Here is a 26,668-nt window from a genome sequence, read left to right on the forward strand (position 1 = left end):
GAAATGACGTTACTGAGGCTGATACACTATTTCCTAAGTGGCCTACTACCAACAAGATCTTAAAAGAAAACGAACAATAAACTCATTACTTTATACACTTGAAAAAATCAGGACAGCAGGTATAGAAAATATATTTATGCCATTTAGATGTTTTCGCACAAATAATGTGAGCTCAAGTGCAAATACCTGAAGATCATTTTTCCTCTTAAAATGGCATTTTCAGGGAGTGCAATGCTAAACAAACGAATGGATGCAAGATAGCTTTTATTTTAACCTTGGGATAAAAGCCACAGCAAAATAATAACACACAAAGAGATATCTTCACCCTCATAGCTTGCTTGAGGTCATTCAGCTGGTGTTCAAGGTTCTGAGATTTCCCAGTTTCTTTTTTCTGCTCACTCAACTCATTTTTAGTTTGTGTAAGCTCCATACGTAACGAGCGACGCTCTACTTCTGCTGCATGCAGGCGCTGCGTAAATTCAAGGATCTGTTTCTTCAATACTTCCACACTTTGCTAAGTGAAGAACACAAAATATTTGGGAATATAGGGTTAACAACTTACTAAAATGGCATAAAAGTTAAACCATTCAAAGAAGGATGCAATTGAATGAGGAAAAAGTGTTGATTTGATGACATTTTCTTTGGTTTAAATTTATTGTCAACTTATTGTTGTTAAAAGAACATTTATTACTGATGAAAGCCTATTCTACCCTGCCCTGCACTAATAATGTTTTTTAGGTTGTTAATGTTAAGGGTTATTCTCCAATGCACAAGATGCAAATTACTACATAAACTCTTTCATTGGAACACAGGGATACTGCTCAAGCATCTACTGCTACAAGAAGCTAATTGTATATTTTAAACAAATATTAACTACTATAATTTACTGATGATCATCATGACCAAATAAAACATATAAAATCAATCTACGAATAAAGTAAGCCACATAATTCAAATATTGTTTTGTTCCCTTAATTATCACACTCAAGAGTTTAAAAACACGCCATAAAATTGAGATACAAACTCAAAACCCAAGTGCCTATTTTCAAACATCCAAGGTACCTTAACTGTTTTAGTAAGACAATAGGACATATCAAAGAGTAAAACAATTTAGGCTGGATTCAAGCACTTCATTGGCATGAACTCTACATAAAGGTTTGAACAAACACATACTCTGGATGGTGTTGAAGCGAGAAATGGGATTGAATGCCATTTCTAGAATGAGTAAAAGTAAAGCCACTGCTTTACTGTAATAAATTATTAAAATAATAGTTTGATCAGGTTGGCTGGGAAGCATTAATTCCCAGTAGAGTCCAAAATTCTAAGAACCTAAAAGGGAAAGAAAGTCTAGAGGGATTACTTTATGTTCAAAGTACTCCCCCGAGTTATAGAACAAAAATATTGTATATCGTATTCTACCTTTAGTGAGAACTCCTTGCTTTTTACTGTGCACTTGGGACCAATTTCCTCAGCTGCCAGCTCTGTCAGGTGCCATCGCTGCCAGGAAGAAAGCTGGCACATCCCAGAATGGTTTCATTTTGTTTAACAGAATAGGATTGATGGACTGGTCTGGGAGTTGATCCAAAGACCTCTAATGCTGGCTGTGCATTATATTATATACTGAATGTTATAGAAGCTCCAGACTGGTTTAAAGTGTTTGCTTTTATTAATCCAAATGGAGTTATTTCTGCATGTACCAAACTTCACCCTGTAACATATGCCACCAGATCAGAGGAGGCACATCAAAGAGTTGTGCTAAAAGTGGTGATTATTACCAAAAAGTAATATAGTTTTATAACAATACTATTTTCCTCTATGAACAGGGAAAATAGTTTGAATTGAATTTTTTTATTTTCCTTTACTCAAAATAGGTCAGTGTGCACAAACTAACATCTAAGAACACGAGGGCTTTACACACAAGATTTCAAACTAATTTAAACTCTCATCTTTCACACTGCATTTTAAAACTTTGTTTTTATACACGATAGTGTCAATAAAGCAACAAATGGTTAATAATTGTAAACTGTTCACATTACCTTAATGGGCACAGTGACTCCAATTCCTTGTTTTACTGCCTTGGCATTAGCTCTGCAGAGCCCATGGCCTAATATCTGTATTAATGAACCCTTCTGCCCATATCCAAAGTATCTGTCATACACAACTGGATCATTTTCCATCTCCACACTTATTCTGTCCATGAGTTTTGAAAATGAATTCTTAGCTGCATTTGCAATGAAACGGCTTGTAGGAAGGGGATTTGTGTCTAAACAGGAAGAAAAACATGAACCTTGTAAGAACTATACTTTTGGAGCAACGTTTACTTAAATATACATTAGATACTAAAAAAATTTAGGAAGAAATATTTTAAACAGGTCTACACTTTGTTGCTAAACGCCATCTCTTAACCCCTGATGCCTTGATATTTATATCCTGTGGAGTTAGGCTGTAATTTACCTTTTTATTCTGAGGCAATTAAATTTTTACTACTAGCACAATTACTTATTTCCCCTGTGGAGTTTGGTAATTATCCTTCTCATATGATGGTTTTATGGCCTCAGTACAACAAACATGTTCAGCTCACTGCTAGTTTTGTCAGGTTTATAATTAATAAATGTGTTTTATGTAGATAAATAAAATTATCAGTGCTAATACTGGTTAGTATTCCAAATACCCTGCATTTCTAAGTAGCTTTATTTGAGATTTAATAAGCATTATTTCCCTCCTCTTTCAGGTATGGGTTTTCACAGAAAATCTTAATCCATCTGTTGCTGTCTATGTACCAAAATACAGAGATAATTATAGAAAAGGTTTTATACATTCTGTAGCTCTGATGAAGTCAAGAAAACAACGTTGCAAAGCAGTGTATAGGATGATCATATCAGAGGAACTGCCTTGCAACATATGAGGCTTGAAATGAATTCAAGACTACTTGCCAAAAGCAAGTAATTAACAAAGCAAACTCATCAAGTTTACTAATTATTCAATATTGTAGAGTTGGTACAGCGAGGTGTGATTGCTTCTTTCAACAACTCTGTTGAATAAAAGGTTTTTTTTCACAATTTGAAAACCAAAGGTGAAGTTCTTTCATTTGTTTAAAACTACCAAAGTATGATTGAACATGTTTACCTCAGCAAATAGCTTCAAAAGGTGTTTTTTAATAGATATATAAAAGGAGGCAATGGGACTGAAGCAAACATGTTTATTTTGATAATTGAATGGATGTTTATGATCCTGACCACATAAATATTAATGAAAATAACAGGGCATTTTCACTTAAAGGAGCAGAAATTGTGCTCCCATGCCACTTCAAGAGATGGAGAGTGAACACAATTCTAAACTGAATGAATCAAGCAGTGCAGTGTATGAAAATATTTTAATTTGTTCCCCTGAATGTGATAGTTCCATCAAATCTGCAAGGGGATTTTCAGAAGACACGTATTTTGCAATACCTGGCAACTGACTGGATGTATACAACAGCATTTAGTTTAAACTATCAGTAGCCTCTTTATAAAAAGCACTGTTTGCAATCAAACATAGTAAGTACAACAGTGGCTAAAAACAGAATTACATGATACACTAGCTCCCACCTAATGGTGTACAAATGTACTACAGTTAAAATTAAAACTAAAAAAGGTTACTGCAAGTGCAAAATTGATGAAATTGATGAATTAAGCTGAAATTGATCGTTTTATCCGTGCATTTTACTTTTAGAAGATAATACAAGTTTTTATTCTAACAGAATTTAAATTGTTTTAGACTACCTGTAATAGCAATTATCTGCCTTTAGGATATTACACTTCCCCACCCTCAAAACCTGCTTTAAGACCTATCTTTTCAACACTGCTTTTAGTGACCTTCTCAACCCAAGAGAGTTTTATCAACACCAGTCAGGGAAGATGTGTCTATCCTGAAGCCCCACATAAACTGTAATTGGGTGTCTCTGAACAGCTATGAGGATAGTCAATATTGTAGACAACTGGAGTCCTGTAGCTCAGTGGTTAGAGCACTTGCCTCGCAAGCAAGAGACCTGGGTTCGATTCCCAGCAGTACGAAACCTTAGGAAAGTTTCCTTACTCCACCCGCCTGATAATAATCCCTCAAGAAAAAAAATAATAATTTGGTCACTCAATCCACTGTTTGTGGGACACTGCCGTGCGCAATTGGCTGCCGCGTTTCATCCACAAAATATACAGTCAATTCACTTCATAGTATATTCTGAAACATCTAGAAGACACTATATCAAATGCAAGGATTATTATTATCTTAGAAAACGTAAGAAGTTCTTCAAATTAGACTTGGAAAAGGCAACAGTGGGCTTGGTGTCAAGTGTGCTGCTGGCTGAATACAAGTAGAGCCCTCAGGAGAACAGGCAGTTGACAACTGTATCTGTTTTTTCCCCATTCAATAGTTCATCAAGTGTAGCCTTCAGGTCTAGGAGATGGTCTAACAGACCCCCCTCCACCCTCCCCTCCCCCCATAAACACAGACAATCTGGAACGTGAAATGTTTGGAACTGAGGCACTTGAGATCTGCTAATGGATTTCCAAAATGGTGAAGGGTGAAATTTACAAGATGGCCACACTGGCTTGAAGAATATTGGTGCCAATTCTAAAAAACAATGTTGGCTATATTACTGGTCAGCATGAGAAGTCTCAACTGACACACCCAAAAAAGACTTGAGCTGGTTAAACGAAAAATAACAATTATAAATGACAATGACAAGTGAATCATAAAACAGAAACACTAAAGTTTCCTGAATGTTTCTCTGGACACAATTAACTAGTGTGCCTGGGGTGGGGATGTGATTATATAGTGCACAGGAATGGAAGAATCACAAGCAATGTCTACATATATAATGTCGCAAGCTTAAAGGAAATATTCTCAAGTGATCTTCCCCTCGCAGAACATACCTCAGGTGCCAGTAATAAACAGACTCCAGCAGTGTGTGAATGATGGTCATTGAAAGAACTTAATATATATTAATAAATAATAATACATTGCTTTAACTTAAAATACTTTTAAGAAAATAATCAGGCTTTTTACGTTGCTGGATAGTAAAAATTGTCTTTGAATTTTATGTTGCAATGTATCTTTATCATACAGTAATAATATTAAATATTATTTATTTGTAGGAACATAAGGGCTCTACTTTGGAACATGGGATCTCAAATAAATTTAAGAACTTGTCTTGCATTCTGCATTTTAAACTTGATTGCTAAACCTAATCGGAGGAACGAACTTCCATTGTTCAATATGCTACAGCATTAACAATGTTGGGGTTGAGAGAGTGAAGTTCACAAGATGGGTTTTTGTGGATTTAAAGTGTTGAACAGACTTCTCCTTCCATTATTCAAGTTTGTTTGATTTTCAAGATGACATAACTCCATTTAAAAAATGTCTTTAATAAAATGCAATCAGATATGTATTTGGGTTCTAACATTGTAAATATATTTAAATGTTCGTTGGTTTGTCTTCGGATAGTGATGGTGCAATAAAAAAAAATGAACTGCTCAATATGAAATTGATGCACACTCCAGTATTTGTGGCATAAGTTGTGTAGCCAACAGTTTACCAAATCAAGTACTATATTCAAATATTCACAGAAAGAGATCTGAAAACATAGAATAGCTTTGATTGCTAAACTTCATCATATTTTAAAATGAAATATTCCACCATTCAAAAGGTCAGGTTGCGAGCACTAGTATCCATTAGCACATGTACATCACAACTCTTTAAAGGTCAGGTGCCGAGGATTTCCAATTTCCTGTTAAATGTGTTCTTTACATAGTTTCCCATCTCTACTTTTTTCCACCGTTATAAATTAAATAATCGAATACTCTTTAAAATGCATATACATAAAAATACACATTTGTATAAGATTCTCTCAATGAAAATATAATTGATGATTCCACGCTAAATATAACTAGGTCTTCAATTTTAGGTATTAACAGACTTAAAAATATAGTGTTTTATCAAATTGTGGTTTGTCTTCTGAATCCAATGATAAATACCCTCTAAACAAAGAAAAACTCCCTGGTATTTGTCCTGAAATTGCCCTTTGCAACTCTAAACCTGTGTTCTCTTGTTCTACTCTCTTCGTCATTCTAAAGTATTGTTCTGAGTTTATTTTTGCAATACCATTCAAAATGTTATGCTCATCTATAATGTCCCTCTAAGACGCCTTCTCTAAAGACTGAAGAGTCCTAGCTTGTCTAACCGTTGCTCATAGCTCAGTAACCCTGGGCAATCATCTTTGTTACTCTTGTCTGCACTGCCTCTAGTGCCTAGGCAGCATACTTATATTGTGATGACCAGAAGTGTATGGCACCATCATGGCCAAAGCAAAGTACATTATAATAATAATTATGCCACAGTAACATGGCCAGATAGGTCATCGAAACCCAGACCAACCAGTGTTTAATTCCAACCTTCAGTGATGATATATTGTAAAAAATACATACATACACACACACACATATACAAGCAACAGATTTTGGAGGTAAGATGAAAATATCCTGCTCAAACATTATATCCAATTCTAATAGTTACTGCCTTACACGCACATTGTATGTTCCTACTGTGTTATGGATTGTCATGCTATTTTTATATAATAAATAGCTTATTTAGAAATGTGAGAATTAATTACAATTATAAATATCCAACTTAATTGAACTCATATTCTAGGCTGAAACAATAGTGATTTCCTGGGTAAGTGTCAATTATCAGGGGTGCCATCCTTGAGGGGAGAATTTGTTTTACTACAAAAACGGTCACTAAATGTAAGATGTAATTACCAGTGAAAGTTTAAACTTTTGATGTGATAAAGTATTCTAAAATGCAAGTTCTTTCTTTCTAAACAATTCAAGGCTTACCAATAACATTTAGAAACTTATTTTTATTCAGGACACAAATTCTGACAGTTAAAGCACATTTATCAGTGCAATTTCTGATATCCAAACCAAGTGTGCGATGTAACCATTGTTGAGGAAATGTTGCAAGTAGAAAGCATACATGGGCAGAATGAGTCAGAAACGATTGCAGCATTCCTTCCCAAGTTGGAAGATTCCTTCCCAAGATGTGAATCGGATGGAACACAATTGACCAAGACGGAAGGAATGCTTGCTTGATGGAAGGAATACTTTCCAGAATTAGGTAAGCAGAGAGCAATCCCTCCAGAGGGAGAGTGTGCACTCTATTCCTGCCACAGGGAAATTTCCATGTGCAGGTGGTATGCACATAGAGAAGTCAGTTTGGTTTGGATACTCTGAAATATGTTGATGGTTTTCTAACTGTCAGACCCCTGACTAATCAAAAAATAAATAAAATGCCTACACTATACTGAACAGAACTGTAGCGACAAACAATTTACTTCAAATGAAAGGAACCTTCTTAAGCGTTTAAAATAATGTTGCAGAATCTGTGGTGTTTAAATCACAGATTATGCCTGCCTGACAGGATGTTATTATTCTTATGAAAAATCAGGGCTAGCAAATACTCTACTTGAAAGAACACATTGTATCAGTGATTGGGTCCAGCTGAGCAAATTAAATTGTTAATTTGAACGCTCTGTGAAACTATATCATATGTTTAATGATTATAGCTTGTGTTATTTTGAAAATTATCATCGAGAATGACTCATGTACTGAAACAAGATTCAATTAGTCATATAATTACTTAATTAGTAATTAAGGCCATAGTGACTCAAAACCATGTGACATATTTTTGAAGGTTAAAACATTAACCAAAACTCTCAGGTTAAAAAAAATACATTTTGTTAATTTTTGCAGCAAGATCAGTTTATTTTGGTGGCTAAAAGCACTGTCAAGTGCATGGGTCTTAAGGTGGTTTTAAAAGCAAGGAGGGAAGGAGCAAAGACTCTGGGATAGAGCAGGGGGAAAAGGCTGAAGGCTCATCCATTGATGGTGAAGCAGACTGGGTAGGGAGACATGAAGGGAGCATCCAGAGGAGTAGGGTCGCAGGAGATCACAGGGGCAAGAGACATCTGAAAGTGAGGGTTTCTTGAGAATGGAGGTGCTGATAGCGGTTTTGAAAACAGGAGATACTATGACCATGTTACCCAGATGGTGGATTGTACACTTTGCTTACCTGTTTTAATAATTACATCTTGGAGCTCAGTCACTGAATCAACCACCGCAGCTAAGAGATCAGAACTTGAAAACCACCCAAGTGTTTGGCTAAAGGGGCTCTGCTGTTTTTCTTGACCTAACAAAAAATTAAAACGTAACATGATGGTACATAATCTCCCAAACCACAGAATCCTGTAAAAACAGAACATCTGAAATCACTGCTACTCCCTTTCTGAAATGACACCATGGTCAAAATTCCTTCAAAGCAAATAATAAATTGATCAATTCAATCCACGACTTTTTGTGGGACACTGCTGTGCGCAATTGGCTGCCGCATTTCGCCCACAAGTATACAGTCAATTCACTTTACAGTATAAACTATGAAGCACTTTGAGATGTCTCGAAGGCATGATAAGGCACACAGCTGGCACAGACATGATGAGCCGAATGGCCTCGTTCTGTGCTCCATAATTCTATGATTCTCAATAATTCTATGATATCAAATGCAAGGATTGTATTTATTATATTATAAGAGGCAGTCACAATTCAAATCCAAAATGTTTAGATTGCATTAAAAAGTTGCAAAATAAAAGCTTTAAGATAATACTACTAATGTTTTATAAACATCTTTTATTTAGCTCAATCGACATTCAATGAGTATTAACTCAATGAAAAATTTGTTTAGTTTCTGAGAAACATTCTTCTTTAGAATACAAAGGAATATTATCAATACATATTGTAAACTCCTGTGGAGTCCTGTAGCTCAGTGGTTAGACCACTTGCCTCGCAAGCAAGAGCACCTTGGTTCGGTTCCCGGGCAGGGTGAAATGTTGGGCAAGTTTTCTTACTCCACACGCCTGTTTACCTGGCAGAACCAGTTTGCTAGTGGATTGGCGGTTCGCTTTTCTGGGGGTAATAATCCCTTAAAAATATATAATAATAATTTGTGATACTGCTGTGCGCAATTGGCTGACTCATTTCACCCACAAAATATACGATCAATTCACTTTACAGTTATATTCTGTCAAACGCTTTGAGACCTTTCAAAGACGTGATAAGGCGCTATATCAAATGCAAGGATTATTATTATATTATATAACTGAAATAATTTGCAATCTTGGACATGATGCTCAAGAACGGCTATACTGCTTAACAATGTATCAAATTGAATTACCTCTTTTGTTCCACACAAAATAACTTTCAATTAAAAATGTGTCATCACTGAACAAAATTCAATAAAATGTTAAATAACTTTAGATAGTAAAATGGGTAGCATCGTGCATTAGGGCAATCTTCTCTCACCTCTGGGACCAGGTTAAAATCGTCATGGGACAACCTCTCCAAGTAAGCAATTGGAAATTGAAAGAAATAACCTTAGTAATATGCTGTTTGCTTATTGTGCTGATACTTACTTGAACTAATGTAGGACTTTGCTCTGCCTGTGCAAACTAAAAGTCTTGGCGACTCCTTAAAGTTCTCAATCCAGGTAAAGAGTTGACCACATCCTCGACCAAAGGTTCGAAATCTATTTGCTGCTATGACGGCAATAACACAGTTTCTAAAAACCTGAATCATTCCTCTGTCAAGAGTCTTCCTTTTCTTCGATTTGCCTGGATTACCTTCCACAGAAAGTACCTGAACAACAGTCTTGACCTCATTTTTGAAATATTCATAACTAATTATTTGCTCTTGAAGAAAGTTTTTTTGCACAAAGAATGCACAGGATCTACTGTATAATGGGTACAATGCACCAGCCATCAAGGCACAAGCGGCCAGCAAGGCGGTATGCTCCTTCTGTGTCTGACACAAGGTCTTCTTGAGGAGAGATAATCCAAGAGTCAGCTGCTCTTTGACTTTTTCCAGACCAAATACTTTTTCTTTGGCTTCTTCAGCTGCTGCATGACATTTCTGTGAAAATTAACCACATTGTTTCATAAATGAGGTTCATAATTTCAAAACAATATGAAACGAAAATGCTTTGGTTAAAAATAATGTAGGGTACAACAAAGCTGCTAACAGAGGTTGTAATAACAGAGGAAAGCAGAACGAGATTCAGCGCTAACATGTATACTGGCTAAAAAGAAACATTTGGGTAAATTTTGATTGTTATTTGTGATTAATATTTTTAATATTCTCCAAGTCGATTTCGTCAGGTTATCCAAAACTGCCGCACTCGTCCTCACCTGCACAAAACTTGCATACCTGTCACCTACATACAACCTCGACAGACTCCATTCGGCAAACTTAAGCCAGCTTTATGCCCCCATGAACTCCAGCTTTGGTGCCTGAGCCTTTAACAACTAAGATCCTACCTTCTGGAACACCTATCAGTCTTCAAAAGCTGATTAAATATATACCTACTGCAGCAAGCATGCCTGTTGTCACTTCCCCTCTCCTCCTCACTCCCCATCACTCAGTAGCACAGTCTGTGTAAAGTATTCTGAGACTTGAAGGATGCTGTATAATCAAGCTGTCGACTACAGTGGATCCTGGATTATCCCCCAAATAGAGGTTCGCAAAGAGTTCTTGTAAACTGATTCTCTAGCCTGACTTTTTTTCCAAAAATGCTACATCAGCAACTTACTAAACCATATTAATATTAAAGTATTGAATAAACTGCATGTGCAATTACCTAGTTTGCTAAGTATTCCAGAAGAAAGCAATTATCTGCTAAACTCCATTGATTAGTTTTAATGTTTTTTGCCAATCGTGAATTAAAATAGCAAATTTTAATATATTTAAAGTTCTAATAAACAGAAGTTTCAAGACAAAAGAATTATACCACCAGCTACAGGACCCAGCAGTAGCTCTCTTTACATACATTGGTATTGGGAAGAAATATGATTGAGAACACACTGTGGTGTTCAGATTTATGAACTGCCACAATATGGCTGCCGCATTTCGCCCACAAACTATACACTCAATACATTTTTCAGGATATCCTGTAAAGCGCTTTGAGATGTTTCAACGACATGATAAGGCACTTTATCAAATGCAAAGATTATTTATTATTATGAAAGGTACCAAGAATGTTAAATTGTTCATTTCCCACCTAGGATTTGTTCTGAACAAAATTATGTCAGAAAGGTTTGAAACTATTATGCTTTGCTTCCTTAAATCTTAGATTAAAAAAAACTGTTGTTCTGCTGACATGTTATAAAGGGCTGCTCTGTATTTGCTTTTAAATCTGAGAATAGAAACAAATTCAAATTGACTGGAAATGGCACTCAGATTTTAAGCGTTCTGGGATGCTAATGGTTGAGGGGTGCTACATGAATGCAAGTTGTTGTTGCTGTTGTACTAATACCAACTTTGAAACTTTTTCATTCTAATATTTAATCTGTAACTTCCCATTATCAAAATGTTGTTTCTATTCAAATGTAAGTACTATCAAATAAAAGTCAATCTGAACAATAGTAATAATAATACTTGCATTTGATATAGTGCCTTATCACGTCTTCAAGATGTATATATTATATTCAATCACCCTTTCTCAATTACCCTCTCTCAATCTCCCCCCTCTGTTTCTTTCTCTCTCCCTCTCCTTCACATTCACTCCATTTCACCCTCTCTCTCTCTGCCTCACACTCTCCCTCTCTCAAATTTCTCTCTGCTCTCCACTCTCTCAATCGCTCTCCGTCTCACTCCTCCTTTCTTACCTCTCACATATACTCTCTCCTCTTTTGCCTCCCACTTTCCTGCCACCCTCTCTCCCCCTTCTTTCCTCACCTCTCTTTCTCCCTCTCTTCCCGCTCTGTCTCTCCCCCTTCGCGCCCTCCCCTCTCACTCTTTCTCCCCCCTGTCTCTCTCTCCTCTCTCTTCCCCTCTCTATCTCTCCCCTTCCTCTCCTCCCCACCTCCTCTATCTCCCCTCTTCCCCCTGTCTAAATCCCTCTCTCCTCCAATCCCTCTCCCAAGTGTGGGTGACTATCTGCAGCGGCAGAAGCCAGTGATTGGCTGTTAAGGACACAGTTGGTAAGAGTCGCGCTTGCCTTTCTGACAAGACTGCAGTAAAGGTTTTGCGTGCTGCGTCCTCCCAACCGCTGGCTCCTGACACTGCCCTGGGGGTATGTTCACCAAGGAGGGAGGGAGGGAGTGGAATTTGTGATGGAAATGGTCGCGGGCCGTATAAAATCACCTGCTGAGCTGCTGGCGGCCCACGTGCCACCTGTTGGACCACGCTGCTCTAAGCAAAGAAAAGTTCCCTGGTATCTACCCTGAAATTGCCCCTACAACTCTACTATCATGATACATCATAAAGTATTGTTCTGGATTTATTTTTCAATCGCATTTAAAATTTTGTAGATCTCTGAGATCCTCTCTGAGTTGTCTTCTCTCAAGACTGAAGAGCCGTAGCTTGTCTAGCCATTGCTCATAGCTCTTTCCTCTAGCACTAGCTGGCTGACTGTTTATGGGACATTGCTGCGCGCAATTGGCTGCCGCGTTCGCCCACAAATATACAGTCAATTCACTTTACAGTGTGTTCTGTGAAGCGCTTTGGGACGTCCTCCCGACGTGAAAAGCGCTATATCAAATGCAAGGATTATTATTATTCTTGTTGCTCTCCTCTGCACCACCTCTAGGACCTGGGCACCCCCACCCCCCCACTTTTGTCATGGTGACTAGAAGTGTATGCAGTGTTCCGCTTCGTGACGTCATCCACAAACATTGCACAAACTTCCACATGTACGTGGATGACACCCAACTCTATCTCTCTGCCTCCACCCTCGGCTCCAGGACCACTGCTGTTCTGCCTGTCAGACACCAAGCCCTGAATGAGAGGTAACTTTCTCCAATTGAATGTAGACAAAACAGAGGCCCTCCCATTAACACCTTTTCACCTCAGGCGCTGATAGCATCACTATACATGGATGTACCCTACACCTCACTAAACCAGTACAGAACCTCTGTGTTTTGTTCAACTCCCAATTATGCTTTAACGCTTCCCCCCCCTCATTTCCATGCCTTGACCCAATCAGTTTTCCCCCACCTTCGCAACATTGGTTGTCTCCGCCACCACCTCTACCCTTGTGTCCCCAAGACCCTTATCCATGCTTTTATCACTCTAGGCTTAACTATGTGGAGTCTATGTTCACTGATCTTCCAAACTCTTCACTCTACAAGCTGGAGATTTTTCAAAGTTTTGCAGCTCATGTCCTTATTCGCACCAGAATCTGTGAGCCTATCACCCCCATCCTCGCTTGGCTCCCTTGACTACTGGTTCCCCATTCCTCAAAGGATTGAGTTTGAGATCTTCTGGACAAACAAAATTACTCTTCATTGTAATTTTAAATTTGAATATGCAATCACCATTCATAATGATACTTCACAATTTGGACTCCTCAAAAAAGTCTGAGATTGGTCAGACAAGACCCACCTTGTCTGAACCGTGTTGGCTGTCAATTATTAGATTATTTTGATATGGGTAATAATACAAGTGTGAACATCATCACACATCATCAGCAGGAACAGTGGCCACCATGACAGTCACTATAAGGTAAACCGGAACTCCATCACATCAACAATTACAACTTGCATTTATATAATGTCCTCTTCACATAGGGTAACATCTAGGAACACTTACATTATATACTATACACACACATATACACGCTACATCCATTGTAGTTAGGAGATTCCATGAACTGCTTTTAAAGTTGTAATCTCATTTTGAGGTTAAGTTGGTAGTGATACACTACTCAACCTTCACTCTTAAAGCTTATGATATCAACTGAACTTTCACACACACCAGTCAAAACCAACAGGGGACTACATACACATCTGCAATCCACTCGCACAGACACTGTCAATTCAGTCATTCAGATTGTACCTGTGCCCTTGTATGAACCTCCCCAAGGAGTCCAGAATAATGTTCTTCTAACTCTATTTTCTGCTTCTGCCAGCCAGCCTCTCGCTCCTTCATCTGTTCGGCCAGTTTACTGAAAGTATTATCCTGGCTTTGTTGCAATTCTTTTATAGTTTCATCCTTATTCCTACAAATATGCTCCAAGTGAGATACCTGTAGGTTCAGAATTATTATAAAGGAATTAAAAACATTCACATCAATGTACACTTATAACAATAATAATCATCCTTGAATTGATGTCGCGCTTTTCACATCTTCTAGAAGCCTGAAAGCGCTTAACATATATACTGTAAAGTGAACTGACTGTATACTTGTGGGCGAAACTCGGCAGCCAATTGTGCACAGCAGTATCCCACAAACTGCCATAGGTTGAGTGACCAAATTATTTTTGTTTTCTTTTCTTGAGGGATTTTTATCAGGCATGTGGAGTAAGCAAACTTGCTCAAGGTTTCGCCCTGCCAGGAATCGAACCCAGGTTTCTCGCTTGCAAGGCAAGTGCTCTAACCACTGAGCTACAGGACTTCACACTTGTACAAAATGCACAATATAAATATAGAATATTATGAGCTGTATCTACAAGTCTTTCATTTGGAAAAAACTGATGGGCTAGGATTACTGTAAATTAAAAAGTTACCAGTGGAACAAACACAAAAATTACACTAATTGTAATTTAAAATATACAATCATCATTCATAATGATGCTTCACACATGAAGCCAAATATCTTCAGTACTTAATTTAAGCTGCTGTGCGTGTCCCCACTTTTTACAATTGGTACTTATGACATTAGGATATACGATCAGAACTGAAGAAGGGTCGTGGACCTGAAACGTTAACTCACTTTCCTTTCTCCATAGATGCTGCCTGACCTGCTGAGTTTTCCCAGCTCTCTCTGTTTTGGTTCAGATTCCAGCGTCTGCAGTATTTTGTGTTTTGTTCATATTAAATTCACAGTGTATGCTGATACTTCAGTCCAATAATAACAATATATTGATCCTTGCATTTCATTTAGTGCCTTTCAAGTTGGGAAGACGTCTCAAAATGCTACACAGAATTTACTATAAAATATAGTGTCTGTATATTTTGTAGGTGAACATAGCATCTAGTTTGGACAGAGCAATGTCCCACAAACAGTCATTAAATGAATAACTAATTTTATCTACAGAATTCTTGGCCAGACACTAAGAAACTCCCTTCTCTTTTCAAATTGTGCCTTGGGATCTTTAACATCCACCTGGACCTTGGTTTAATCCCCTCAGGGCAGAATCTCTGGCATTGCAGCGCACTGCAAACGAGCGACAGTCGAAACATCAAATTCAAAATTCGACGTGGGGCTTGAACCCACATTCTTCTGACTCAAAAGTGAGTCATTTACTCAAGTCAAGGCTGACACTTACTGGTGGAGCTTTGTATTGTCAGAGGTGTTTACATAGTGCTTTGTGGGACTTGTTGTCTCAAAATGGCTGCCACATTTGCGTACCAAAAATTATTACACTTGAAAATAATTACTTGTGAAGGACTTGAGATGTTTTGATAATGAGGCACCAATCATCCAAGGGTTTTGCTCATCTTGGATACTGGAATCTGAGCAGAATTCCAGTAGCCTATTGCTCTGGTATTGCCGTACAGGGTCTACACGACTTCTATTTTTGAAAATATAGAATCTCAAGTGAAGAACCGATCTTTCTCCTTTGCTGAAAGGGTCTAACACTTTGTTCTGTGCCCCCATTGAGGTGCCTGCCTAACATATTCATGGAGGTCAATTTATGTCAATGTTCAAAGGTTTCAAAAGCAGTACATTGTTGAGAGATTCCCATGCTGCTTGTTGAGGCACTGGAGCTCAACAATACTGTCAGTTTACAACTTCATGGAACTCTGTATAATTCTTGCCTTGCAGCTCAGATTTCTTGCATGTGATGAGTTGTAGGGGCAATTCCACTCCGCTGACTGCAAAACTCTCTTTATTTTCCTTTGAACTCTCAACACAAAAGCAGTAAAAATATAGTGTAGAGCAAAGTAATCCAAACTTAGCAGCACATCAAACTATTTCTGAAATCTGGATTCGTACACTTAAATCTTAAGGTTGAGTTTTAAGTTATTGATTGAATTCTCCAATGGTTGTATTTCACATTTTGGCAAGTGATTAAATCAGGATAGAACGTCCTTAAATTATTAAAAACCTTCACTAAACCCCAGCTCTGACCTCCCTAGCTTTTCTCTATCAACCTCACCAAAGCGTGCACAACCAGCCTTGTCATTCAGTTTAATTCTCAGCTCTTCTTTCCTCCTCACATTTGGTACCTAACCAAAACCGCTTTTCTTCTTCACCTCTGCCACACTGCCCACCTCCACCTCACACAAAAGGCTATTGAAACCCTTATTCACGCCTCTGTTACCCGCCATATCGATTATTCTAACACACTTCCCATTGGTCTCCCCAGATCCACAGTCTCCAGCTCATCTGAACTCGACCACCTGATTTCTCATCCATAGCAAACTCTGCATGCCCATCACCCCACTCCTCACCACACTACAGTGGCTTCCACCAAATCAATGTCAAGGTCCTCACCTATAAGTCCATTTACATCCTCGTACCTCCCTGTCTTGGACCAAGGAAAGAATGGCAGATTTCCTTCTCTAAAGTACATTGTAAGTTTGATTTTTACAATAATTTGCAAAGAATGTACACCATGAGAAGAGGCCACTTGGCCCAATCAGTCTGTACCAGTATTTATACAGTACTTTGCATAAGTTTCCAACCATTTATTACTCTATCCTATATCCTTCTTCTCCACTCCCTCATGTGAAGGTCCAGCTTCCTCTTGAATGCATCTATACAAAATTTATACTATGAGATATTGCTGTGTGCAAATTAGCTGCCACATTTGCCTGCAAAATCCAGTCACTACACTTTACAGTGAACCTGATGAAGCACTTTGAGATGTTCAACCATATAAGGTACCTCAACAACTATAAGGATTATTATTATATAGTCAAATCACTTTACAGTATATTCTGTGTAGCACTTTGAGATGTCTCAATGACGTGATAAGGCGCTATATCAAATGCAAGAATTATTATTACTATTAGTAGTAGTAGTATTACCCTCAATTTTTATTATAAGGTAACAACCTATGTTTGGTTGTTTTCAATATCCATGCCAGCTTGCAGGTTAGTCCAAGACACTGGTTCTCATTAATATCAATTAATATCAGTGGAGTGATCTGAGGCAATCCTCATGCAAGTTGTAAATATTGTCAGCTTGTTATTTTGTTAAACAAGCATCAAATATGTTACAGGTAGATTCAAACACTGTTTGTGATCGATGTGCTAAAATTGATCAGAGTAGAGGAAGGGTGCACCAACTCATTTTTATGCAAATCTTTTTGTGGAGGTGTATATTGTTGTGTTGTGCTGTGAATATGATTTTGTTTTATTGCTACAAGTGAACAAGTGCTTTGAATTTTTCTTCTTGGTAAAATTTAAATTAATTTATTTTCTTCTAATTAGGTCCCTGTGGCTAATCCTCAGTAGCAGAATTAGCAAGTCCTGAAAAAGTATATAACAAAATTCAGATTTGTTTTTGAGACGAATGGTGCTTGGAGAATTAATTCAGACTTCAGTCACATTTGCATGTCCTTAGAAATGGCATCAAACTGCATCTGAGATAAATTATAATTAATGTTTCTGAATTATTAAAGAGGAATTTCTTTTTGAAATAAGTTGATTGTCAAGCCTTTTTTGAATCATGTTGTGAAGACAAATGTCATTGCATTTGGTAGGATGGCTAACAACTTCATCAAAGTTACCTTTTCACTGGCCCTGTTCAAGTCAGAAGTGAGGGTTTCAATGTTGTCTTGCAGGATAGAGCACAGCTCAGTCCAGGAGAATTTGGCCAGCATACCATCCGATTGTTTCAGGAACACACAACCTGCTACCAGACGCTGATACAAACTATGAAGGAAGATCAGTTTCTCCTATAAAACAAACAAGTGCGTTATATGTCACATTCGCCAAAGTATTTCATTAATTACAACATTTACTGGTTTGGTCAGCTGGGTATCTGATATATGCAGAAACCTATCACCGTGCTTTAAAATGTCCACCTAAACGACCTAGAGTTCCATATATTATATGCATGCTTTCTGTTTGTCTGGTAATGGAGTGCACAATCTCTCCCCAGAAGGATGAACCTGCTTTCCTAATCCTGTAGAGAGCAAGTTGAACCAACGTGTGGGGAACTTGCAAGTGTGCATTGAGTACATTGCTGGAGTTTAACTAGCTAAAACCATAGACCTTATCATTGTGAACAATGACAAGTTTCCACTGCTTGTTCAGCTAGGGTAGATCTACCAGTTAAGGCTTTGGATTGCAGGGTTATGATCCTGATATCAATGATTTGGATCAGGAAATAGAAATTAACATATCTAAATTCACGGATTATACGAAGATAGGTGGGAGAGTAAGCTGTGAGGATGACACATGAAGAATGCAAAGGGAAATAGACAGGCTAGGTGAGTGGGCAAGAAGGTGGCAGATGGAGTGCAACGTGGGGAAGTGTGAAGTTATTCATTTAGGTAGTAAAAATAGAAAAGCGGATTATTTTCTAGAGGGGGAGAGACTAGGTTGTGTTAGTGTTCAGAGGGATTTGGATGTCCTTGTACACCAGTCACAAAAAGTTAGTTAGTATGCAGGTATAGCAAGCAACTAGGAAGGCTAATGTCATGTTGGCGTTCGGTGCAAAAGGGTTAGAGTACAAGAGCAGGGAAATCTGTTGCAGCTGTAGAAGGCCTTGGTGAGACCGCACCTATAATACTGTGTGCAGTTTTGATCTCCTTACTAGAGAAAGGACATACTCGCCTTAGAGGGGGTGAAGCGTAGATTCACTAGGTTGATTCCTGGGATGAAGGGGTTATCCTAGGTTGAGTAAACTAGGCCTATATTCTCTAGAATATAGAAGAATTAGAGGTGATCTTATAGAAACCTATAAGATTCTTTAGGATCTTGACAGGATAGATAGTGAGAGACTGTTTTCCCTGGTTGGAGAATCTAAAACTAGGGGTCATAGTCTCAAGATTAAGGGTCAGGCTTTTCAAACTGAGTTGAGGAAACATTTCTTCACTCGGAGAGTAATGAATTTGTGGAATTCTCTACCCCAGAAGGCTGTGGATGCTCAGTCCTTGAACATATTCAAAACTGAGATTGATAGATTTCTAAAGGACAGAGGGATTAAGGGATATGGGGATAGTGCGGGTAAATGGAATTAGGTTAGAAGATCAACCATGATCTTCTTAAATGGCGAGGCAGGCTCAAGGGGCCAAATGGCCTACTCCTGCTCCTACATCTTATGGTCTTATGGTTAAAAAAAGCTGTATGCCAAGAATCCCAGATCCCAATGACAAAACCTTCTAACAAGTCATTAAACATCTGACAAGTACCAGTCTCAGCCCTTCTTATGTGGATAGTAAGTGCCAGCAATGCTAGTAAAAATGTACATACTGTTGTTGAAATATTTGAACCTTATTCTTCAGTGTACATTCATTGCATTTAGAATTTTCACAAGCCAAAGCCTGATTACATATCACAAGAGCACAGAATCTTCAGTAATTTTACTTGTACATTGAAAGTGTTAGAAATTATTACATTTAAGGTGAGTTTTCCCTCTTTTCACACTAAGATTTTTACTTGGGTTATTAGTCTCTTACGTGCAATGGTACCTCATATTAAGCCCGGTTATGCAGTTCAACACTCATTGCTGTTCACCCAGATTTTTAGCCACTATGTAAAATCAAACTCTGTAATTTCCTTCAACACTACTGACCCAGCCACATTTTAATCCCAGTCAGTTGCCTAAAGCACCTTGAGATGTGAAAAGTGCTATATTATTTTAAATTATATATTTTAAAAAATCTAAATTGTTGTTGCCTAGCACCTTTGCTTGACAATGCGAAGAAAATCTTAAATATAATAAAATTCCATTAAAAAATCTTGATTCCAGAAAATACTTAAAAAAACTCAGCAATCATTTATCTTGATATGGAGGTCCAATAGGCAACACTTTCTAACTGGATTTCTTAATAAGGATTCTAACTGGGAATCCCTCACAGTAACTAACAAGTGCGACCTATGGGGAACTCCACTCCAAAGTGAATTCCTTGGAATAGATTTCCCACTAGTCAGAGAGATGTATTTCTGGTTTCCTCATTAAAGCATCCCATTTGAAATCATTTTATTATATCTCATTAAGACCTAGAATTCAAAACTCATCCTTCATCTGTGGCTAACTGGTACAAAATAAAATTCTATTTCAGGAAAGTACAAAGTTATCAAGTAAATTATACACTATGAAGATTTTCTGGATAGTTATTGCTAACTTCGGGGAAGCAGCAAGCAGCATTAAAGAGACTTCTGCATTCAAGATATTTTCACTAAAAGCAAATGAAAAGAATGTTTAAAGATGTATATAAGTAACAAAAAAGTAACGCTTTGTGGCGGAAATGGTTCCTCATGAGTTATTAGATCATTTTAATTTCTGGAATATTTAAAGCAACATTATGTAGACATTGCATGTTTTATTTCTAGTAATTTTTAAAAAGATTTTGCATTTATTCATATTGCATTCTATTTCATCATATTTAAAGAGATATAGTGACATTTTCATACCTTTGAATGATATTCTATGCAATTTCCAGTTGCTTTTTTAAATTTCCATTTCCAACTTCAAGGTCCTCATCCTTATCTATAAATCCTTTCATGCCCTAGTATCTCTCTTATCTCTGTAACTTTCTCTTACCTCAACCTGCGTGCCCCCCCCCCTCTTCTCAGTTAACTTGGGCCTGTTCCGCATCTCCCATGTAGTATCACTTTAAGAGTAAAAGGACAATTAAAAAGAGCCAATGAGATAAAGACAGGAAGTACATAAGGACACTGGGAGAGGAACAAATTGGTGTGTTTATGGTTAGTGGACTGGAGATTTTTGAGAAGAGAATAAAGAAACTTAAGATCACGCTCGTACTTTAGCACTCTGGGATGCTATATTTTGTGAGGGGCTCTACATAAATTCAAGTTGTTGTTGTTCAGATTGTGTATAATTACACCAGCTTTCTCCATGCCACCATTGGTAAGAGAGCCTTCACCTACTACACTCTAACCTCTGAACCTCCCTCCATCTACTCCTCCATCTAGCCCTCATTCTATCCATCTTCAAACCTTGCCTGAAAACCTATCTCTGACCTGCTCAGTCACCTCACCCTTTCCCCATACTCAGCACCCGATCCTGTCCTTGTGATACACCCTGAGATATTATCTTATGTGAAGGGCATTATACAAGTGCAAGTTGTTGTCAATCTTGAACTTGACGACTCATCAATAAATGCCCAAAGCAGAAAGGAATCACAATCCTAATTGCCTTATTATTCACTTATTCTTTAAGAAAACATGTATTTAGGAATTGATTATCGACAAAACAAAACACAGTATATTTTGATACCTAATTTCCAGCCCAAATATCTATTCACAATTGCTATTACTACCTTGTTGCTAGTCATTACACTGTCTTTTCTTGTCTTTACTGCAATAATTTCATAGCACTATCTAAATTAATAATAATTATTGCCTTTGATATAGCGCCTTATCACATCATTGAGACGTCTCAAAGTGCTTCATATTTTAAAGTGGATCGACTGTATTTTGTGGGTGAAAATATCAGGCGATGCTGCAGTAGATTTCCAAAGGGTATATTGCGTTTGAAATTAGCAATAGCACATCTAATATTTTCTTTACTCATAGCAATTTACAGAAAGAGATCAAAATCAATATTGTAACCTTCAAAGCAGCCAAACTTAGATCAAAAAAGTGGCAAATATTTACTTACAGGAAGAGTATTACAAAATCACAAGGGATGTTCAAATGTAAAATGGCATTCGGCCCATTTAATCTCATCCTTCCACAGAGTCTTTCCTACAGTCCCTCCATCTCTCTTTACACTATTAAGATGTTATTTAAATGTCTAGTGCCCTGGCCTCACTTTCACTTTATAACCTGTCCCAATTAATGATAACCTCTGTGAAGTAAAATATTTTTTACTGGCTATCCTAAACTTGTTTTTCACAACTTTGAACTGTGTCCCTCTTATCCAGCTACCTTGGCATATCTGAAAATATTACTCCATATATACATTACATTCATAATCTAGTGAAACTTCTATGAAAAGCCTCTTTTCTGAACTCAAAAGTCCTGGTTGCTCTTCACAGATGCTAACTCTAACACAGGTTGCACAACATCATTGCTCTCCTCTGCACTCGCTCTAAGACATGGGTCACAGCGATCAGAATACTACATAGTACTCCAGGTACAGCCTAACCACAAAACCATACAGCTTGAACACAATATCTGGGGAACTGGACTGATTTGCCAATATAGCCCAGAATCCTATTCACCCTGTTTATTGCTGCTTTGAACTGTTTGGGCATTGTGTGTCAGCCTGGCTCAATTGGTTACATTCTCACCTCGAAGTCAGAAACTAAACTCCATCAGTAACCCAATGCATACTCTAGGGCCCCCAAGCCTTGGCAACCTTTGCCGAATACAGCAGTTTCCAAGATTAGATGAACAGCATGCTCCCTCTGGGGAGAGTGCACACTCTAGTCCACACAAAGGGTAATTTCCATTCTTCAGCAACAGTAATTTCAGTAACTCGCAGTAGTTTGGTTTGGGTACTCTTGATCATGGCGATGAGTTTCCAAGTGTGTCAGATACTAGGCAGATCATAAAAAATTATCTAGATAAGGTATAAAACCTACACAAAGGGGCAACTGTAATTATCAAATTAATTGTGATTTTTTAATACTAATTAAGATTTTTTTAAAACATTTCCTTCCTACAAATAGAATATGAAAGGCCAAAAAGTGAGTAACCTATTTTGTAGCTGTTTTATTAGAAAATAGTTCTTGTTCAACATTTCTCTGAGAAAATGTATGCAGTAAAATTTGCTGCGAATCACTAATAGTATTGCCATGTGTGTCAGACCTTTGTTTTCAGAGTACCTGTGTTAACAAACAAAGCCTGTACTGTAAAAGCAGCATGAATAAATCAAACTAGTAAAAAATTTATGCGCACTTCAAGAGACATTCTTTTAAACCCCAATTTAAATGGACATCTCGGATATGAAATAGATGTGAGATAGTCTGTTGAAAGTTTAAAAAAAGGACAAAACACAAGGTAGTTGTCAAAATGGGGAATGTCAAAGTGCTCCTTGTTGACATAGCGGGAAGCTTGCCTGAAGCTGTTTGTAATGGTAAGTGCAGGATATATAAGCACATATCTATGAATCTGGACTCTGGGTAATGCCTTCCAGCAACCTTCCTCCCAAGCCTCAGTTTCTCATCAGCTACTCAATGATATCTTTCAGCATGGCGGGTGAATTTATATAGATCAACTTTGTAGAGTGCCAGCTGCCCTACGTTCTAGAGGTAAAAGACCAATGCCGAGTCATACTTGCATTTGATATAGTGCACCAAGATGCTTCAAAGCATTTCACAGGATTTACTTTGAAGTTTAGTCACTGTGTAATTTGTAGGCAAACATGGCAACCAATTTGTGCACAGCAATGTCCACAAACAGCCATGAAGTGAATGACCAATTTTATTTGGGGGATTGTTGGCCAGAACACCAGAGAAAACTGCCTTCTCTTTTCAAATAATGCCACAGTATCTTTAACGTCTACTTGAAGAGGCAGACGAGACCTTGGTTTAACACCTCATCTAAAGTCCGACACCTCCAACAATGCAACCGCACCTCGAGCACTGCACCAAAGTGCTAGCCTAGACTGTGAGTTCAACGACACAATGGAGAGCTTGAACCCACAATACACTTTTCTGACTCAAAAGTGAGAGACCTACCAAGTGAGCCAGGCTTACTAAACCAGGTTGACTCAATAGAACTACTTAATCTAATTTCTTATGACATTCTATCTGTGACCAGGGCTCCTTTTGCCTCCTCGTACTCCTGGATCTCTCTGCTGCATTTGACACAGTCGACCACGCCATCCTCCTCCACCGCCTCTCCTCCCTCATCTACCATAGTGGACCCGCACTCACATGGTTCGAGTCCAACTTAACCAACCGCCTCCATTTCATCTCAGCAAATGGTTTCTCCTCCCTCCCCTGCCCTGTCACCTGTGGGGTACCCCAGGGCTCCATCCTTGGCCCTCTTCTTTTTCTTATCTAACTGCTCCTGCTGGGCAACGTCATCCGCAGACTTGGGATAAACTTTCACATGTATGAGGATGACACACAAATCTACTTTGCCTCCTTCAGTACCAATTCCAGTTCCGCCGATGTTCTAGCAGCTTATTTGGCAGACATCAAGGCCTGGATGAGTGTAAACTTCCTGCAGCTGAATATGGATAAGACGGAAACGATCGACTTCAAGATCCTCACACTCGTGTTCAAATCCATTCACTCTCTGGCACCTCATTACCTCTCGGAGCTCCTCATTCCCCAATCCACCACCCGGTGCCTCCGTTCAACTGGCACCGGCCTCCTGCTCATCCCTCACACCCTCCACCCACATTGGAGGATGTGCTTTCAGCCATTACGCCCCAAAACTCTGTCTTCCTCAATCCTTCTGCCTTGCACCCTCTCTCCCCTCTTTCAAGTCCTGCCTGAAAACGTTCCTGTTCAACCATGCTTACGGCCACCTCCCCCTGGCTCTGAGTCAGGCTCACCACTGTTAGGCGCTCTGAGATGCTACCCTGCGTGGAGGGCGCTATATAATTGCAAGTTGTGTTGTTGTTGTCGTCATGTGAGTTTGCCTTGGCAAGAAGCCATAACCACTGTGAAGTCCATTATGCCTCAAAAGGTGCTGAGTCATAGGTCAGGGAAAAGAGAAAATAGATAAGTCTATTTTATGTATTGTGACAGGTTAATTCAATAAAATTATGACCACTTTCTTGACTCATATTGGCTTGGCTTAGAGCACAAAAATGGCAAACACCAGAATCAAATTTAAACCTGCTGAATTTCACCCGAAGATTTCTGTAAACTTGTCCATTTTACAATATGATCAAACTACTAGTTTCCTGAGCTTAATTAGTCCCCGATGTTCCAGCTGCTAAACATTCCCAACAGTCTTGCGTGTGCAACATTTAAAAATCAGTATAAGAGACATGGAAAGAATGTTTGCCTTTGGCTTAGTTGGCACAACTACATTTCTGAGTTCACCAAATACAAGTTTTGCAGAAACCCTATGAAAATGAAGATGCCTTGTGCTAGCTGGACAATATTGTTTCTGCAAAATAAAAGTCATGATTTGGAAATCAAAACAAAAAGCTACAACAGCAAGTTGCTCTAACAATTCCTTTTATACAATATTTGTCTAAGTATCCATTACTGAACAAGTGATGGTAATTCAACAATTTAACATTGTGGTACATATAGTGACATGCACAGATGGCTCAGCTGGTAAAGCCACGACATAGTGCGAAATGAGTTTCACACAAACAGAAGGTCCAGGTTTTGAATTGGGTCAAAGCCAGAGAAGCAGCGGGTTTATTAAAATTGACCTCAGGCTTACTAGGATAAGTGCTTTAAGACGTTTTCCCAACGTGAAAGGTGTTATACAATAGAAATTGTTATCGTTGTAGTAAAAAGGGAGTTTCTCCAATTTCATGGGCAACATTGGCATTCACTTCATGGCTGTCTGTGGGACATTGCTGCGTACAAATTGGCTGCCACATAGACCTACAAATAACTTGCTAACCACACTGGCAGAAACCATAACCCCTGGAAAGCGATTTGCTTTACCAGGAAGGACTTCATAGAATCATGGAAACTTTAATGCATAAAGAGCCCATTCAGTACACACCGCCTGCACTTCATCTCCACAAACGACTTCTCCTCTAGCCCTTGGACCATTTTGTGCGGCGTTCCTCAGGGTTCTGTCCTTGGTCCCCTCCTCTTCAATATCTATATACTCCCTCTTGGTTACATCATCCGCAAACATGGGGTCAACTTCCACATGTATGTGGATAACACCCAGCTCTACCTCTCTGCCTCCACCCTTGACTCCAGGACCACTGCTGTCCTGACTGAATATCTGTTGGAAATAAAGTCCTGGATGAGAACTAACTTTCTTCAGTTGAACATCAACAAGATTGAGGCTCTCCTGATTGGCTCCTGTCAGCACCTCCCCACCTCAGGCACTGACAGCATCACCATCTATAGTTGCACACTCCACCCTGGTTAAGCCAGTCCAGAACTTTGGAGTTTTGTTTGACCCTCAACTATCCCTTTTACCCCACATCTGTGCCAAGAACCGCTCTGCCTTCCCCCACCTCTGCAACATTGCCTGGCTCCACCACTGTCTCACACCGCAGGCCGCCGATAACACTCATACATGCTTTCTTACACTGAGGCTCGACTGTGCAAACTCATTGCTTGTCGGCCTCCACAACTCCTACGTCCATAGGCTGCAGATCATCCAGAACTCTGCAGCCTGTGTCCTCTCCTGCATCAGGCTCCGCGACCCTATCACCCCCATCCTCACCCGACTCCACTGGCTTCCCATCATACAAAGGATACAGTTCAGGATCCTGGTCCTCATCTTCAAAGCCCTCCACAGTCTTGCTCCCCCAACCTCTGTGACCTCCTAACCCCCTGCTCCTGTTCACTCCCTCTGCGCAGAGGCCTCCGGCTTGCTTCACTTCCCCTAGCTCAC

The 26,668-nt window shown here is 38.8% G+C and overlaps 1 protein-coding gene and 1 non-coding gene across 2 annotated transcripts in view; one reads left to right on the forward strand and one right to left on the reverse strand.

Moving 5' to 3' along the window:
- The window catches only part of LOC103178075 (coiled-coil domain-containing protein 171), a 151,852-nt gene that overhangs the window by 65,029 nt on the left and 60,155 nt on the right, over nucleotides 1-26,668 (reverse strand). The window contains exons 14-19 of the mRNA XM_007892585.2: nucleotides 17,761-17,928; nucleotides 13,917-14,105; nucleotides 9,500-9,995; nucleotides 8,107-8,223; nucleotides 2,037-2,263; nucleotides 326-514 (exon numbers count right to left, since the gene is read on the reverse strand). Of these exons, the coding sequence (XP_007890776.2) occupies nucleotides 326-514; nucleotides 2,037-2,263; nucleotides 8,107-8,223; nucleotides 9,500-9,995; nucleotides 13,917-14,105; nucleotides 17,761-17,928 (1,386 nt within the window). The remainder of the gene's footprint in view (nucleotides 1-325; nucleotides 515-2,036; nucleotides 2,264-8,106; nucleotides 8,224-9,499; nucleotides 9,996-13,916; nucleotides 14,106-17,760; nucleotides 17,929-26,668) is intronic.
- trnaa-cgc lies at nucleotides 3,981-4,052 on the forward strand. The gene has a single exon. It is a non-coding gene; the product is annotated as a tRNA-Ala (tRNA).

The sequence above is a fragment of the Callorhinchus milii genome, unplaced genomic scaffold, assembly GCF_018977255.1.
Source record: "Callorhinchus milii isolate IMCB2004 unplaced genomic scaffold, IMCB_Cmil_1.0 Scaffold1, whole genome shotgun sequence".
NCBI classification, from domain to species: domain Eukaryota; kingdom Metazoa; phylum Chordata; class Chondrichthyes; order Chimaeriformes; family Callorhinchidae; genus Callorhinchus; species Callorhinchus milii.